We start from the raw sequence: 13,947 nt of genomic DNA, 5'->3' as shown, positions 1-13,947 counted from the left end.
TTTTTGCCGGGCAGTGGTGGCGCACGCCTTTGATCCCAGCACTTGGGAGGCAGAGGCTGGTGGATTTCTGAGTTTGAGGCCAGCCTGGTCTACAGTGACCAGGAGTGAGTTCCAAGACATCCAGGGATACACAGAGAAACCCTGTCTCAAAAAAAAAAAATTTTTTTTTATTTTTAGTTTTTTTTTTCTCAATATTCAATCTTACCACTAATCCAAGGCACAACACAGAAAGGCCCGTGGCTTTGCTTGCATTGTTTAAGGTCAGTGACTTTCTAGGCGCTGGAGAGATGGCTCACAATTCAGAGCTCTTGTTACTGCTGCTGCTCTTCCAGAGGGCCAGAGTTCAGTTCCCAGCACCCATGGTAGGATGGTTCCAAACCACGTATAACTTTAGCCCCAAGGGATCCCATGCAATGTCTCTGGTCTCCAAAGGCACATGCACTTACACATATATTACTACATAAACATGCATATATACATACATACATATATACAATTAAAAATAATACAAATAAATCTTTAAAAAAAAAAGAATCAGTGGACAGTGAGCAACCACAGGTTGAGGCGCTAACTGGTGTAGGAGGAAAGCAGCTTGTGTGTTGGTCCTTTAAAAACTGGTACAGGCGCCCTTAGAGGAGGAACAGGGACAGTCTATATCCCCATGTCTTGTTTATTGTCAAATATGGAAGGCATTAGTAGTTAGAGGAGACTAAGGAGCTGGTGAGATGGATAGCTTGGCAGGCAGAGGTGCTTGCCACTAAGCCTGGTAAGCTGAGCACCTTTCCCAGGTGGAAACAGATTTCACAAGTTGTTCTTTGATCTTCACACGTGTGCCATGATGCACAAACACACATGTATACAGTCAATACAATGAAATACAAATTTAATTTTAAAAAATGAAGCTAAGCCCACTGCTCGCAATTGGAAGGAACTATGCAAACTACCCACTCTCTCTCACACTTCCGTGTGAGAATCTCTGAAAGCTTTTTTGTTTGTTTTGTTTTTCGAGACAGGGTTTCTCTGTGTATCCCTGGCTGTCTTGGAACTCACTCTGTAGACCAGGCTGGCCTCGAACTCAGAAATCCTCCTGCCTCTGCCTCCCAAGTGCTGGGATTAAAGGTGTGCGCCACTACTGCCCAACCTCTTAAAGCTTTGAAAAAATATTTTAAATTCTTTGAAAAGGAAAGAGTTTCATATTAACTAAGTAAAGGAAAAGCCTCCAGTCAAGGGGGTGGGGGTGGGGCATAGTAGCTAATCCCTGAAAAACTGTCTTGCACAAAGGAGGTGTCTTCTACAGTTTTTAAAAAAAATGCCATCATGCTTGGGAACCGGGCCACTTTAGGACACTCATTTCTTTCCTGCTAGTTGTGACTGTTTCATAATTCTTTCCACCTTCTTCTGGAAAGACAGGGCTCAGAAGGTGAAGCTGCCCGGTGGCCGTGGGACACACCTCTTATCCCGGCACTCAGGAGGCAGAGATCTGACTGTCAGATCTCTGAGTTTGAGGCCAGCCAGGTCAACAGAGGGAGTTCCAGGACAACCAGGACTACACAAAAAAATTCTATCTTGAAAAACAAATAAACAAAAATAAATAAAAAAATAACACTAAAATTTCTTAATATTAAATCTGAATAATGTCTTAATTTGCCAGCTCTTATGTTTTATTCGCTTTTCTCTTTCTCCTTGGTTTTTGATTCCTTTGAAAAGTTTTCTATAGCTGGACTTCTTTTTTTTAAGATTTACTTATTTATTTTTATGTATATGAGTACACTGTTGCTCTCTTCAGACACACCTGAAGAGGGCATCTGATCCCATTATAGATGGTTGTGAGCCACCATGTGGTTGCTGGGGATTGAACTCAGGACCTCTGGAAGAGCAGCCAGTGCTCTTAACTGCTGAGCCATCTCTCCAGCCCCTGACCATGTTTTTTTTTTGTTTGTTTGTTTTGTTTTTTCGAGACAAGGTTTCTCTGTGTATCCTTGGCTGTCCTGGAGCTCACTCTGTAGACCAGACTGGCCTCGATCTCAGAAATCTGCCTGGCTCTGCCTTTCAAGTGCTGGGATTAAAGGCGTGTGCCACCAACGCATGGCGACCATGTGTTTTTTTTTTTTTAACTTTTCAAAAATTGTGTGTGTGTGTGTACAAGTATGCTGTGTCACAGTGTGTGATGTTAAGTTTGGTGTCAGATGCCTTTATCTGCTAAGTCATCATGTTGGCCCCTAGGTAGACTTTTAAAAAATTAAATTCTAGCCATGCGGTGGTGGTGCACACCTTTAATCCCAGCACTTGGGAGGCAGAGGCAGGCAGATTTCTGAGTTCAAGGACAACCTGGTCTACAGAGTGAGTTCCAGGACAGCCAGGGCTATACAGAGAAACCCTGTCTCAAAAAAACAAACAAAAAACAAAAAAAAAACAAAAAAATTAAATTCTAGTCATTCACAACGGCTTCTACACATTCTCTTTAAACCTACCCATAAGCGTAGAAAGAGTATGACGTAGAAGCCAGGATGGGTTAAATGTGGACTTATGTCACCCAACAACAGTTCTTTAGAAACATCAACCTCTGCCTTTCCCATGGTTAAATGCGTAAGTATATCTCAGAGCAGCAAGTCAAGCTGGCTGGCTGTGACAACGTCACTGCTACAAAGAACTGTCTTGGGATGAGGGGGGTGTACTTGTTAGTGTTTTAAGGAAAACAAACAACTACCGCGCTCTTTCTTTCCTAAAGTAACAAGCCCCTGGTCACCTTTTCCTTCCAAATAAGCACAAATCATTGCTCTTCCCTTAGAACCCTTTAGGATTATGATGTGCATGACCTTTGCTTTATAAATTGATAAAAATCTAACAGTCCTCTTATTGGGTTCAGGAGTCAGCTCCAGGCTCTTTGACCAGACCATGTGGTTCAGATCAAAGGTAACCAGAAGATGTATGGTGCTGTTGAAAGAGTGTGTGAGGATAGAGTTGACTTTACATGAACTTCTGGGCTGTTTGACTTTTCTTTTTCTTTTATTTGATTTTTTCGAGACAGGGTTTCTCTGTGTAGCCCTGGCTGTCCTAGAACTCACCCCGTAGACCAGGCTGGCCTCGAACTCAGAAATTCGCCTGCCTCTGGGATTAGCAGTGTGCACCACCACTGCCTGGTGACTTTTCTTTTTCTTGATGCAGCACATTTTTAAGAAAAATGTATTATTGTAAAAACCATCTGAGATTCATGAAATGGAGGGGAACAGACTGCTTTTAAGCAGTAAGGATTTCAGAGGCATAGCATTCCTTTCTTGCTGGAGGACGACTGATGCTATTTTTAACAGTCCTATCCTGAGACTATTGCCAGCTCCCAGGGGGACTTCCTACCCACACATATTTCTTTTTTTGGCATCCAACTGTTGCAGGTGCCTCAACAAACTGTCAAGGGCTTAAGGGAGGAGACTGGCTCACTACTGTAGTAGGTCACAAAGTCCGATTCCCATGGTCCCCCGGTACCATTTGGAGGTCGTCGATCCTGGTATTGACTCCGGAAGCCATTTCTTTCCTCTCCTGTGGAGTCTCAGGACAGGGATAGAGGGAGGCTCGGAACCTGGAGAGTACAGGAACAGCTTTAGGAACGCTGAAGTTTCTTAGTGCATTCAATGTAAATCCCCTTGGAAAATAATCCTAGCTTACTATAGGATCAGCACAGCCAGACTGGCCTGCTGTGGTAATCACTTATGGGAAGTGGCCTGCAGACAGCAATAGTGCTGAACGGTCTTGACATTCTCTATAGCTATGAAATAATTTTGAGATTAAAAAAATAATAAGGGGCTGGAAAGATTGCTCAGCAGTTATGAGCACATGCTTCTCTTTCAGAGGACCCAGGTTCAGTTCCCAGTACCAGAGCGGTGGGTCAATACTGTCTGGAATTCCAGTTCTAGGGCATCTGACACTCTTCTGGCCTCCAAAGGCACCAGGCATGCATGTGGTGCACATAACACATTCAGGCAGAACACTCAGAAACACAAAATAAATAAATCTTTACAAAAAGAATGTTGAAAAAATAACTTAAAAAATAACTTTTATCATAAGTTACTAGAGAAAAATGGCATGGTGAAATATCTGTCCATAACCAGAATACCAGAAAGTTTATGCCTATGGCACTATGCTGGTATGTAAACCCACTGTCCCTGAATAAAGGAATTATGACTTTGCTGGGGGTTTTGGGTAGGGACAGACATGAGTATGTGTGTGTAGCGTGATGTGTGTATATATGTATGCATATAGGTAGGAACATGTATGTGCATGTGTGTGTGCATGTCTTGGGGACCCAAGGTTGACACCAGGAGTCATTTAGGTGGGGTCTCAATTGACCCCAGAGTTCGCCCATGCAGAGAACCTAATTAGCCATTGTGCTCCTGAGATCCCACTGTCAGCTTCCCAGATGCTGGGATGCTAGCTGCCATGCACACCTGGCACTTCTGTGGGTTTTAGGGCCAGGCTCCAGGCCTAAGCACCTTATCCACGGAGCTCTCTCCACAGCCCCTGGGCTGCCCTTCCCATACTTGCAAAGTACATAAAGTAGGAACCTGAGCTACTTCTGATGGTTTCAAATACTCCTAACGTCATTCACAGTGTAAGACAGAACTAACACGCATCTGCGCTTCACTTTTCTGAGCCTTTAGCCGACAGCACAGCTATGCCTCTTGGTTGCAGGCGACATCTCTTACCCTTCACAGATTTTCTTGACCCTGTTTTTCAGCTGATCACCTTGGAAAAAAATGATGAACACGGACTTGTGCACGTAGTCACCCTGGGCCCCAGAAGGAAAACCAAGAGTTCAGAAATCTCAAGACAGGTGAAAACTTCCTTTGAGACAGTCTACACTGCAGCTCAGGCTGGCTTGGTGTTCACGGTATAGCTTAGACTGGCCTTGAATTCACAGTAGTCCTAACCCCAGGCTCCTGAGTGCTGGGCTGATGGGCCTAGCTTTAAAGTTCTAGAACAATTAAACCTGGGTGGCATCAGAACGAATCCTTTAAGGCCACAGCCTCCTGTGCTTTACTCTTACTCCATCTCGTAAGCTTTGTTTGGAGACTATAGCCCCAGGTTCACGAATACCTTCCCGTTTTCAGATATGAACAGAAGGCTGAGAGAGAAGTGGAGGGGATGCTCGGCACAGGAGCCTGTTTCTCCAGTTCTACTTGGACTCCTGTGTTTCCAGGATGACAAAGGCACAGAGGAAACAGAAGGAAGCCTGTCTATTCCTGCGCTTAGAAAGGCCCAGATAAACAGAGCTGACTGAAGGCAAGGCACTAAGTCACGGGCAAAAACAGTGGTGTTGAATCTCAAGAACTGTACCAGCTTAGACTTTGTGGAACAAGAGGGGAGACAACCCTGAATGCCAAGCTCACACCTCAAGTACAAGGGCAGTGAGAAAATATCAGAAAAAAAATATGTGTGTGAGTTATTTACCAAGATTCTATTCCTCAGGTTGTCCTAACACCTCACATACAGAGTGTGCACTGCTTTTATAAAAGAAAACAGCTTCAGGTGGCTCCCATGAGATAAAGAGGGAAGAAAGTTAGATCGCAGACAATCAATCCCTAACTCCCCTGGCTAACCCGGGGCCCACTCTTGGCACAGCTGTCCAGCTAGAGCTATCATGCTCTGCCTTCCTGCCTTTGTGATAAAATCATCTTTCTGCTGTGAAGAGGAAACTTGACCAAACACCCCCGAGAGGGGCTCTGTACCAGGCATGGCTACAGATGACAATGCTTCCACAACCCCAGAAGGCAGCGTGAAAAAGTGCACCCGAAGCCGGAAGCATTTACTCTGTCACCACACTCCTACTCAGTGAGGTGGGCTGAGGCAAAAGCCACAGAGTGTTCCCCACCAGAGCTGAGAAATTTCCAAGTTAAATTTCTCTTAGGACAAAAAACCCTAAGACATGCTACCTATAGGCTTCTAACGAATACTCAGATACGAACAACATGCAGTCCCCATGGCGCATCTGAACCTACACCATGTAGATGTTGCTATGCACTGTCCTGCCTGTGTCCTGTGGCAACACATTAGACGATTCCTACTTTCCAAAGAGCTGGGTGGGCAAGCTTGCTCTCACCATGCATGCATTGATGCTTAAATTATGTTTCTGATTCTCCCAAGAAACAAGCAGATAATAAGATCTTGAGAGTGAAGCTTTCATCCGCTTACAAAGATTAAGGTTTAGGAAATTTATCTTTTTATACACAATATTAGCAAATTTGAAATGAGGTATCTTGATTTTATGCTAATTTTCATAAAAGGCCATTTTTCTTTCCGCTCAGATTAATAACAAGAATTATATAAAAGCTACGGTTTAGAATAATTGAGGAAAACATGCAAAAAACAACCTTACATGGGTAAAGTTTCAAAATATGCCATGTCTACATATGTGTAGACATGGAAGGAGCTAAGTTAGAGAGGGGAGTGAGCCTTCGAGTGTCGGTCAAACAAGGGCTCCTTTAATGAAGGGCAGACTGCTCTGGGCTAGACCTACTCCACAAGACACAATTTCCTTGTCTTACAGTCACAGGATCCTCCAGCGGGTTTTCGATTTCAGCCTGTCTCAGGAACACATTCCCTCTGCACACTCGCCAAAGCATGCGCTCAAAGGTTGGGATCCGCTCCCGGTTGATCACACCAGCCACGAAGCTGTGGGGAGAAGAGTCAGGTTGGGAACTCCAGGCTGCGAGATGGGGAAGAGGAGAGATTATATACTGCACAGAGGACCCTGGACTGTGGTGAAGAGGGCTGTCTGTTACTCTCTTCTTCCTCACAGCATCTCTGGACACATCAGAGGGTTGCCAGAAAATCCAGACAAATCTAGGGAAAGCTCTCGGTATCTCAGAACAAAGTGGCTCCTAGACTCATGATTCTAGACACACACACATATACACACACACACACACACACACACACACACACACACCCGCCTCCAATTAAACTCAGGGCCATGTCTGCCACTTTCTATGTCTCCAGGCCATGCATTAAATAGGACCTCACTGTAGCCAGGCCAGCCTCAAATGTATGGTCTTACTGCTCTGCCTGCCAAGGGGTGGGGTTACATGCACGCAGCAGCACTCACTGTTCTTTTGAACAGCAGAGAAGAACACAAACCCACAAAGGCTGAAGTGCCGCTTACCCAAGTCGTAAAGGCGCGCCTCTTCCCATCTCGTTTGGCTCCAAGAGCGATGAGGACTCTTCCAACAGGTCTGGATCCGCCATCTGCTGATGATGCAATTCAGCCTGAATTCACAAATCAATTAATATCTAATGAAAATAGTTAGTGGCATGCAGGGAACGAGGAACCAGGAGATGGGTTCAGAAAATAAAAATGAAAAGAGAAAGAAGAAGTAAAAAAACAAAACAAAACAAAAAACCCAAAACACCAAAAGATAGAGCAAACCCACAAAAAGAAGAGAAGAGTAATAAAAAAGGACAAAGGTTACACACGAGCTAAAGAAAGCAAAACTTCCCCAAGAAAAGCATCTGGGGAAACAGAGAACAGAAAAAAAACATGAAGTGACGGTGACATGTATAAATCTGTTACTAAGTGGAAGTCATTTGTTCTTTAATGCTTCCCTGAATAAGCCTGGGCAGGAGGCCAAAAAGTTCTCCTTTTTGAGAGAAAAACAGACAAACAAACAAACAAACTCCCAAACAGCTCTGCAGATATTGCGAATACTTCATTTCTAGACAGCCACCAAGTAGAATGTGTTTGTGCAAGCATGCAGGAGGTGGGACACTCTTTCAAGTAAGCAGCAACCTGGAGCTAGAAAGGGCATGGCTGCTAGCCTTTGGTAAATGCAGAACTGTCAGGGCTACACACAAATGCCCCAAAGCACAGGAGTTAAAGAGAGCTTCTTCACAAGGATAAGAAGCAGAGCAGCTGGACAGGGCTGGGCCTCTGTTGCCCTCATAAAGGCAAGAAAAAAGTAAAACATCCAACAATTATATTTTCTGACTACAAATCTAGGAATACTGAAAAGTCTGTACAAACTTTACAGCAGAGAACAACAACCAAGTAGTATAGATAAAGGGCCATAGATAAACAGTCTAGAGTTACTGGCCTTGCTTAGTTGATGAGACTTAAAATGACTTCCACTAGGACAGTTTATACAATGAAATGAAGGCAAAGGATTTCCCACAGAGGTCTGTTGTTTCTCACCTCTACCCCTTTAACACCTCTAGTCTCATCAGAATGGAGAAGTTGCCCTAGAACATGAACTCCGATCAGCTTCTCCACTGCCTAATCTACCCAGTTGTAATATCCAGCTTCACTGCCTACTCTACCCAGCTGTAATATCCACCTCCACTGCTTAATCTAACCAGCTGTTCAAAAGCAAACAAAACATCAGGAGAAATTCCCTTTCATTTTCATTCCAAATTTCAATTTCACCTTAATCCTGTCAATTAAACTATGAGGGGGAACAAAGGTACATGCTTGCCTTATATGGTAAAGTCATGGACCATACATAACAAACAACAGTGTAAACCAGATAATTCTTAAGTGCAAAAAAGTAAAAGTAATTGTTTTGGGAAGTTAGGATCAGGGCTGATTATTATTATTATTTTAAAGCACATGGAGCAGAGGAATATTACCATGTGATTAGAATTTAAGGTTCGATAATGTGAACACTGGTTACTACTTTCTGTAACATGGGTAGATAAGGGGTTTTTTTTCAACCAGGAAACAAATCAGCCGACTTAAAAGCAATCTGAATAGTCAAATTACTATATTCCCATGGTTCTTGGGATGTGCAATGGCAAAGTGAATAGCACTAATTGTTCCCCACAAGACTCCTATGAGGTTCTCAGAACCTGGCTCTTACTAGAGTCAGTGTGGCATGTGTGCTCTTACAGGGGACAACAGACAAGAACAGACTGTACTTAGACTCAGATGCTCCAAAGATGATATCTGGGGCTGAGACTTAAAAAATAGCAGAATTAAAATTAAATAGAAAGATCAAATTCTAAATACTAATTTCACCACTTCATATTTAAGAACACCAAGTCTTAGCTAGGAAACTCAAAAAAATTATAAACAATTATAATCTCTCTCTTTCTCTCTGTTTATTTATTTTATATGCATTGGTGTTTTGTCTGCACGATGTCTATTTGTGTGAAGGTGCCAGATCCCCTGGACCTGGAGTCATAGACAGTTGAGAAATGCCTGTATGGGTTCTGGGAATTGAACCCAGATCCTTTAGAAGAGCAAGCAGTGCTAGTGCGCTTAACCACTGAGCCATCTCTCCAACCCAAGACAACGGTTCTCTAGGAAGGATAACACTGCCAAGTTCTCTAAATCACCTGTTCTTTCCTCTGAGTTGCCCCTTCTCCATTGAGAACACTGAAAACCACACCTTACAGAAAGCAAGTTGCTGATGGAACTTCAGCTCTGCCTGTAGTGTTCAATATAAACAGCATGTCCAGTCAAGTTACGCCAGCTACTACAAACACTTTAGCTGTCTAGCTACAGCAAGAAAGAAATGAAATGTTGCTATTTGAAGTATTCACCCAGAGGAGATGGCAGATGGAAAAGAAAAATAAAGAAAGCAGATGGGTGGAGAACGGAGAAGGAAAGGGAGGTGGGGATCTGCATGCCATTAACCATTACTTTCCCAGTCTTCTTTACGTTCGCATATGTTATGGTGCTTATGGTAAAAGATGTAGAGAAACCTCTCCAGCTCTTACAGTTCTTCATAAGCAAGAAGACTAGAAAAGGATAATCATTAATAAATCATCTTAAATGCTCTGGGTAAGAAATGGCTACGTTGAATTAACAATCATCTTAAATCATAAGAATATTCAATATATGTTTACTTTTCCCTTTCTACACACCCTGCCAAATTATTATCACCAATAGGAAAGCATCATTTTCTGATTTAGTCACTTTTCACTGATTACTCTGAGTTATTGATTGAGTTTACCCAATTATAAGAAAAGAGGAGAGGTTTATGGTTGGCAGTGTTTGGCGCCATTTGCAAACATGAAGCAAAATCTCACTATGAACTGAATTTCCAACATCTGAGATCCCAGGTTTGCTCACCTTTCTATGTTGCTCAAATGTGCACCTGCACATACAATGTGGTCACCCAGTGAGACTTTGCCTCTGGTGAGGGCAGCAGCATCTGCAATTGCTATTTGGCGGCAGAGCAAGGTCTATGGAAAGGGACCTGGCTGAGACTGTGGGACAGTGGTTGGTAAGAATGGGCCAGATGCCAGCTGCGCATGGTGAGAGAAAGCACAGTGACTATAGCCAGAAGGCTGTGCGCTGCTGGCTAGTGCTTGAAATGAGGGGAGATTGATGAAAAAAGCAGTGGAGAAGCTCTCAGAGCCAGGGCCATATGCTCAAAGCGCCTGGGAGATCAGGGCGGGGGTGGCTCAGCATAAGAAAGAGAGAACAACCCACCATGGATAGAGCATGAAGGCCAAAAAGACTTGGAGTCTCTTTTTAAGACGGGAACTCAATGTTTAGACTTAATAATCATAAAAAAAAGAACCCCATTTATGTTCTTTTCTTTCTGGCTGTTTTTCTTTCTGTTTTTGTTTGTTTGTTTGTTTGTTGAGAGAGGGTCTGGACTCAAAACTGCCATAAATCTGAGGCTTGTCTTGAATTGCTGGTCCTCCTGTCTCCACCTCTCAAATGCTGGGATTACAGGCATGCACCACCACACCCAGGTCCTTTACTATGCTTCTGAAGTAGCAACTTGTTTTTCTAAATGGTTCATCTCATTTTTAGTGATTTCTTTTGGGGGAGCTGGGTTGGGAAAAAGTTTCACGGTAGAGGCTGGCCTTGGGTTGGCACCCAGGGATCTCAGAATCAAGGCCTGCCTGAGTGATAAACCGAGATCCTTTCCTTCACAGCTGCACGGCTGGTAAAAGAAGCTGCAAATGAATGTACAGGTAGCTAAGCTATGACTAGGAGGCCAGGCAGGATATACTAGGGCCGCTTGGGCGCATTTCCAAAAGTAAATCTGTGAGTATATGCAGCACTATGCTCAGGGGTCTCCTGAGATAACTGAATGACATATCCTTTGACTGAAGGGATGGGTTCAACCTGGACTTCATAGAGAGGAAGTGATCATCATACACTGGAGGAGTTAATAGATAAGAATACATTGCTATGTGGCAGTGAGCATCCAGGAGTCCACATTCAGTGGATCAGATGGCAGGAGTGGCTTTGCCTCTGGCAAAGATATAAGTGCTCACAAGAGAGTTGATCTCATTGCATCACGCCTCCTAATGGAACCAGGCTCAAAACTCTCAGCTTGGGTGGCAAACAAATATTCATAGGAAACTGCTATTACTTTATAACCAGATACCTACTCCTGCGAAGACTAGGTAGTTACATTCATATGAACTTCCCCCATCTCCTTGTCTCCCTCCATGGATTCCTTGCATTAGCATGACTCGTCTGAATCAAAATCCATGGTTACTAAAGAATGTATCACATCTTCGACAGACTTTTCTCCACATAGTGGTTTTCAAAGTAGCATGCTTGAATTAAAAGGTTTTAAAACAGCTAGCTGGGTACTGTCCCAGCTCTCACCCCAGTGCCCGACTCAGCAGGTCTGCGTGCGGTGGGGACTGATCATTTACACTTCTCCCAAGGTTCCAGGGGAGGCTATAGTTGCTGGCTGGAAGCCTTACCAGCTATGGAGGACTGGTCTCTTTTCAAGCAAGGCAGATTTAAAGTGAAACTGAGAATCTATCAGATACTAACTGAAAAGGGGCCTTCCTATCTAGAAATCTTTGTCAAGGTTTTTTGTTAAGAAAAGGAAATAAACTTTCTGGGTGGAACACAGAAACAGTAACTAGGGTGATATCTGAAGCATCTAAAGTTTGGCAAAGACACCTGTTAGACCATCAGAAAAAACTCATAAACTCATACAGATTGGAAGCGAATGTCCCTTCCCAAGGTTAACTGGGAGAAGGCAGCCAGCTACAACCTGAGCTAACTCCTTGCAGTTACAAACCTGAGCTAACTCCTTTTAGGGCTTTTCTTTAGCAAGCTGTCATCTGGCTGCTCAGGACCTTTATATTTAACCAGGGCACATAGGAACATTTTTCCTTATAAATAATAAACTGTGTAGTGGGGAAATCCAAACTAGCATCATATCGATATTTCTATAGAACACAATGAAAACTCCAAAAGTCATGGTGACATGAGATCTGAAGTACTGAACAACTCCCAAATGTGGTGAACAAAATAATTTCATGACTAAAGGTCTGGAGATGGAGACTGCATTGTAATTTTGTGCACAACCAGACTTGTTTCTCCAGCTTCGTATAAATTATACTTACCTTATAACACATAGCTAGAGGCATCCCGAAAACATTTCAACTATACTTGCACGTCAACTTGAGGGTTCCTTCCTACCCACCCCCACCCCAACCCCCATCCTGAAATGAAAGGAAGCTTTCGGAAAATGTAAGAAATAAATGAAGCCATGGCTAGCTATGTACTACATGGAGAATGGGACACGTGCTGACATTCTTTAACTAAAACAGGGTGCAAAATGGCACGGCTTCTAAACTAACGAGTTAAAAGAGTCATTGGAATCCCGACGCGGCCCGTGGGCACAGGTATACCAGCTGCTCTAATACTAGAAGAAACAATCGGCTGACCTCATCGAAAAACTGCTGAGTTTTTCGAAGTATAAATTTTAATTCAGTCAGTTCCAGGAAGTTTCTCTTCAGAGCTTCCTGGTTAGTGTTGATTTCCTTCAGTTCATTTTCAATCTTCTCGAAATTGGCCTAGGGTTTTAAAAAAAAAAAGAAAAAGAAAAAGAAAAAGAAAAAAAGGAAGGAAGGAAGGGAAAAAAAGTAAGTTAACTCAAATGCAGCTCGTGGTGCTTACTCTAAAAGACTTTAACTTGAATTTGCACCCTCCCTACTGTTGCTATGGTAACGAATTATCCGCAGCTCCAAACAAATGCTGTGATACCCCCACCCCTCCGCAACCTTAAGCAAAACATTTCACTTAAGTGAGTCTTTGTGTACAGATTCCGCTATACACTCAGTAATAATTCAGACACTCAAAAATATCAAAAACCCATTTAGTGTGTGAGGGCTCAATAAACCCATAAGCGTGAATTTGGTGGTATATTATGTCATCTCTGTGTGAGATGCTGTCTGACTTTATAAAAGAGGGTTCAGAACTCCTCGGTGCCAACCAGTGAGGAAGGCGATTCCTGCACTTAGGTAGAAAGTTATTTGAGAACTGTTTACCTCTAAGTCGATCATGTCCCGGGGGAAGGGCACCTCTGGGTTTTCACCAGTGTCCATAATTGGGATGTTAGCTTTTCTTATCTCTTTCTCAACAAATCCTAAATTAAAAAAAAAAAAATGATAGGAGGCAGAGCATTCACATATATTGCACATGGCTAGAAATATCATTGAGAAAACACACCTACAAGACCCGAAGCCTGGCTAGAAAGAGCTTCATTCTAAAAACTGGCACACAAAAGAAGCAGCTTTCCCGGCATGCACAGCCAGGGCCGACTTTTCTGCTAGTTTAAAACTGGCTTGCAGTCCCTTCGCCTCTCCACACTATGGGTTGCACTTAAGATAGCTTTCTTTGCAAGCATGATTAGTAAATCAACAAGCCAGAAGAATACACAGAGCATTTGCAATTTTAGGTCAAAAAGATTCATTTAACTTAAAAACAATTGGGTCATTTTTTAAACATCAAAAGCCAAAAATTAAGCATAAAAGGACCCAAAAAACTGAAAGAGATGACAACTACCGACTTTTTCTTTTAAAAAAAAGGGGGGGGGGATCAATTTACTTAGCAGAGTGGCAAGATCATGGGTTTGGAACCAGACAGAATGACCTAGTTTCAAACGCCGACTCCCTTATGACTGCTTATGCTCTTAAGTACGTTAAGAATAGTACAAGCTCCCTAGCATAACATGAGGGTAACACCTATCC

The 13,947-nt window shown here is 43.0% G+C and overlaps 1 protein-coding gene across 11 annotated transcripts in view; it reads right to left on the bottom strand.

Moving 5' to 3' along the window:
• Positions 1–13,947, bottom strand: part of Atp6v0a1 (ATPase H+ transporting V0 subunit a1) — a 54,761-nt gene that overhangs the window by 30,996 nt on the left and 9,818 nt on the right. For 6 of the 11 annotated variants that reach the window (XM_031355089.1, XM_031355094.1, XM_031355088.1 and 3 more), the window contains exons 4-9: positions 13,246–13,343; positions 12,643–12,771; positions 7,154–7,257; positions 6,537–6,663; positions 4,698–4,780; positions 3,481–3,574 (exon numbers count right to left, since the gene is read on the bottom strand). In XM_031355089.1, the coding sequence (XP_031210949.1) occupies positions 3,481–3,574; positions 4,698–4,780; positions 6,537–6,663; positions 7,154–7,257; positions 12,643–12,771; positions 13,246–13,343 (635 nt within the window). The remainder of the gene's footprint in view (positions 1–3,480; positions 3,575–4,697; positions 4,781–6,536; positions 6,664–7,153; positions 7,258–12,642; positions 12,772–13,245; positions 13,344–13,947) is intronic. The other 5 variants (XM_031355096.1, XM_031355098.1, XM_031355095.1 and 2 more) reach the window with 2 other exon arrangements.

Source organism: Mastomys coucha, unplaced genomic scaffold (assembly GCF_008632895.1).
Source record: "Mastomys coucha isolate ucsf_1 unplaced genomic scaffold, UCSF_Mcou_1 pScaffold5, whole genome shotgun sequence".
NCBI classification, from domain to species: Eukaryota; Metazoa; Chordata; class Mammalia; order Rodentia; family Muridae; genus Mastomys; species Mastomys coucha.
The sequence above is the reverse complement of the archived record's forward strand: the minus strand, read 5'-3'. Positions and strand labels throughout refer to the sequence as shown.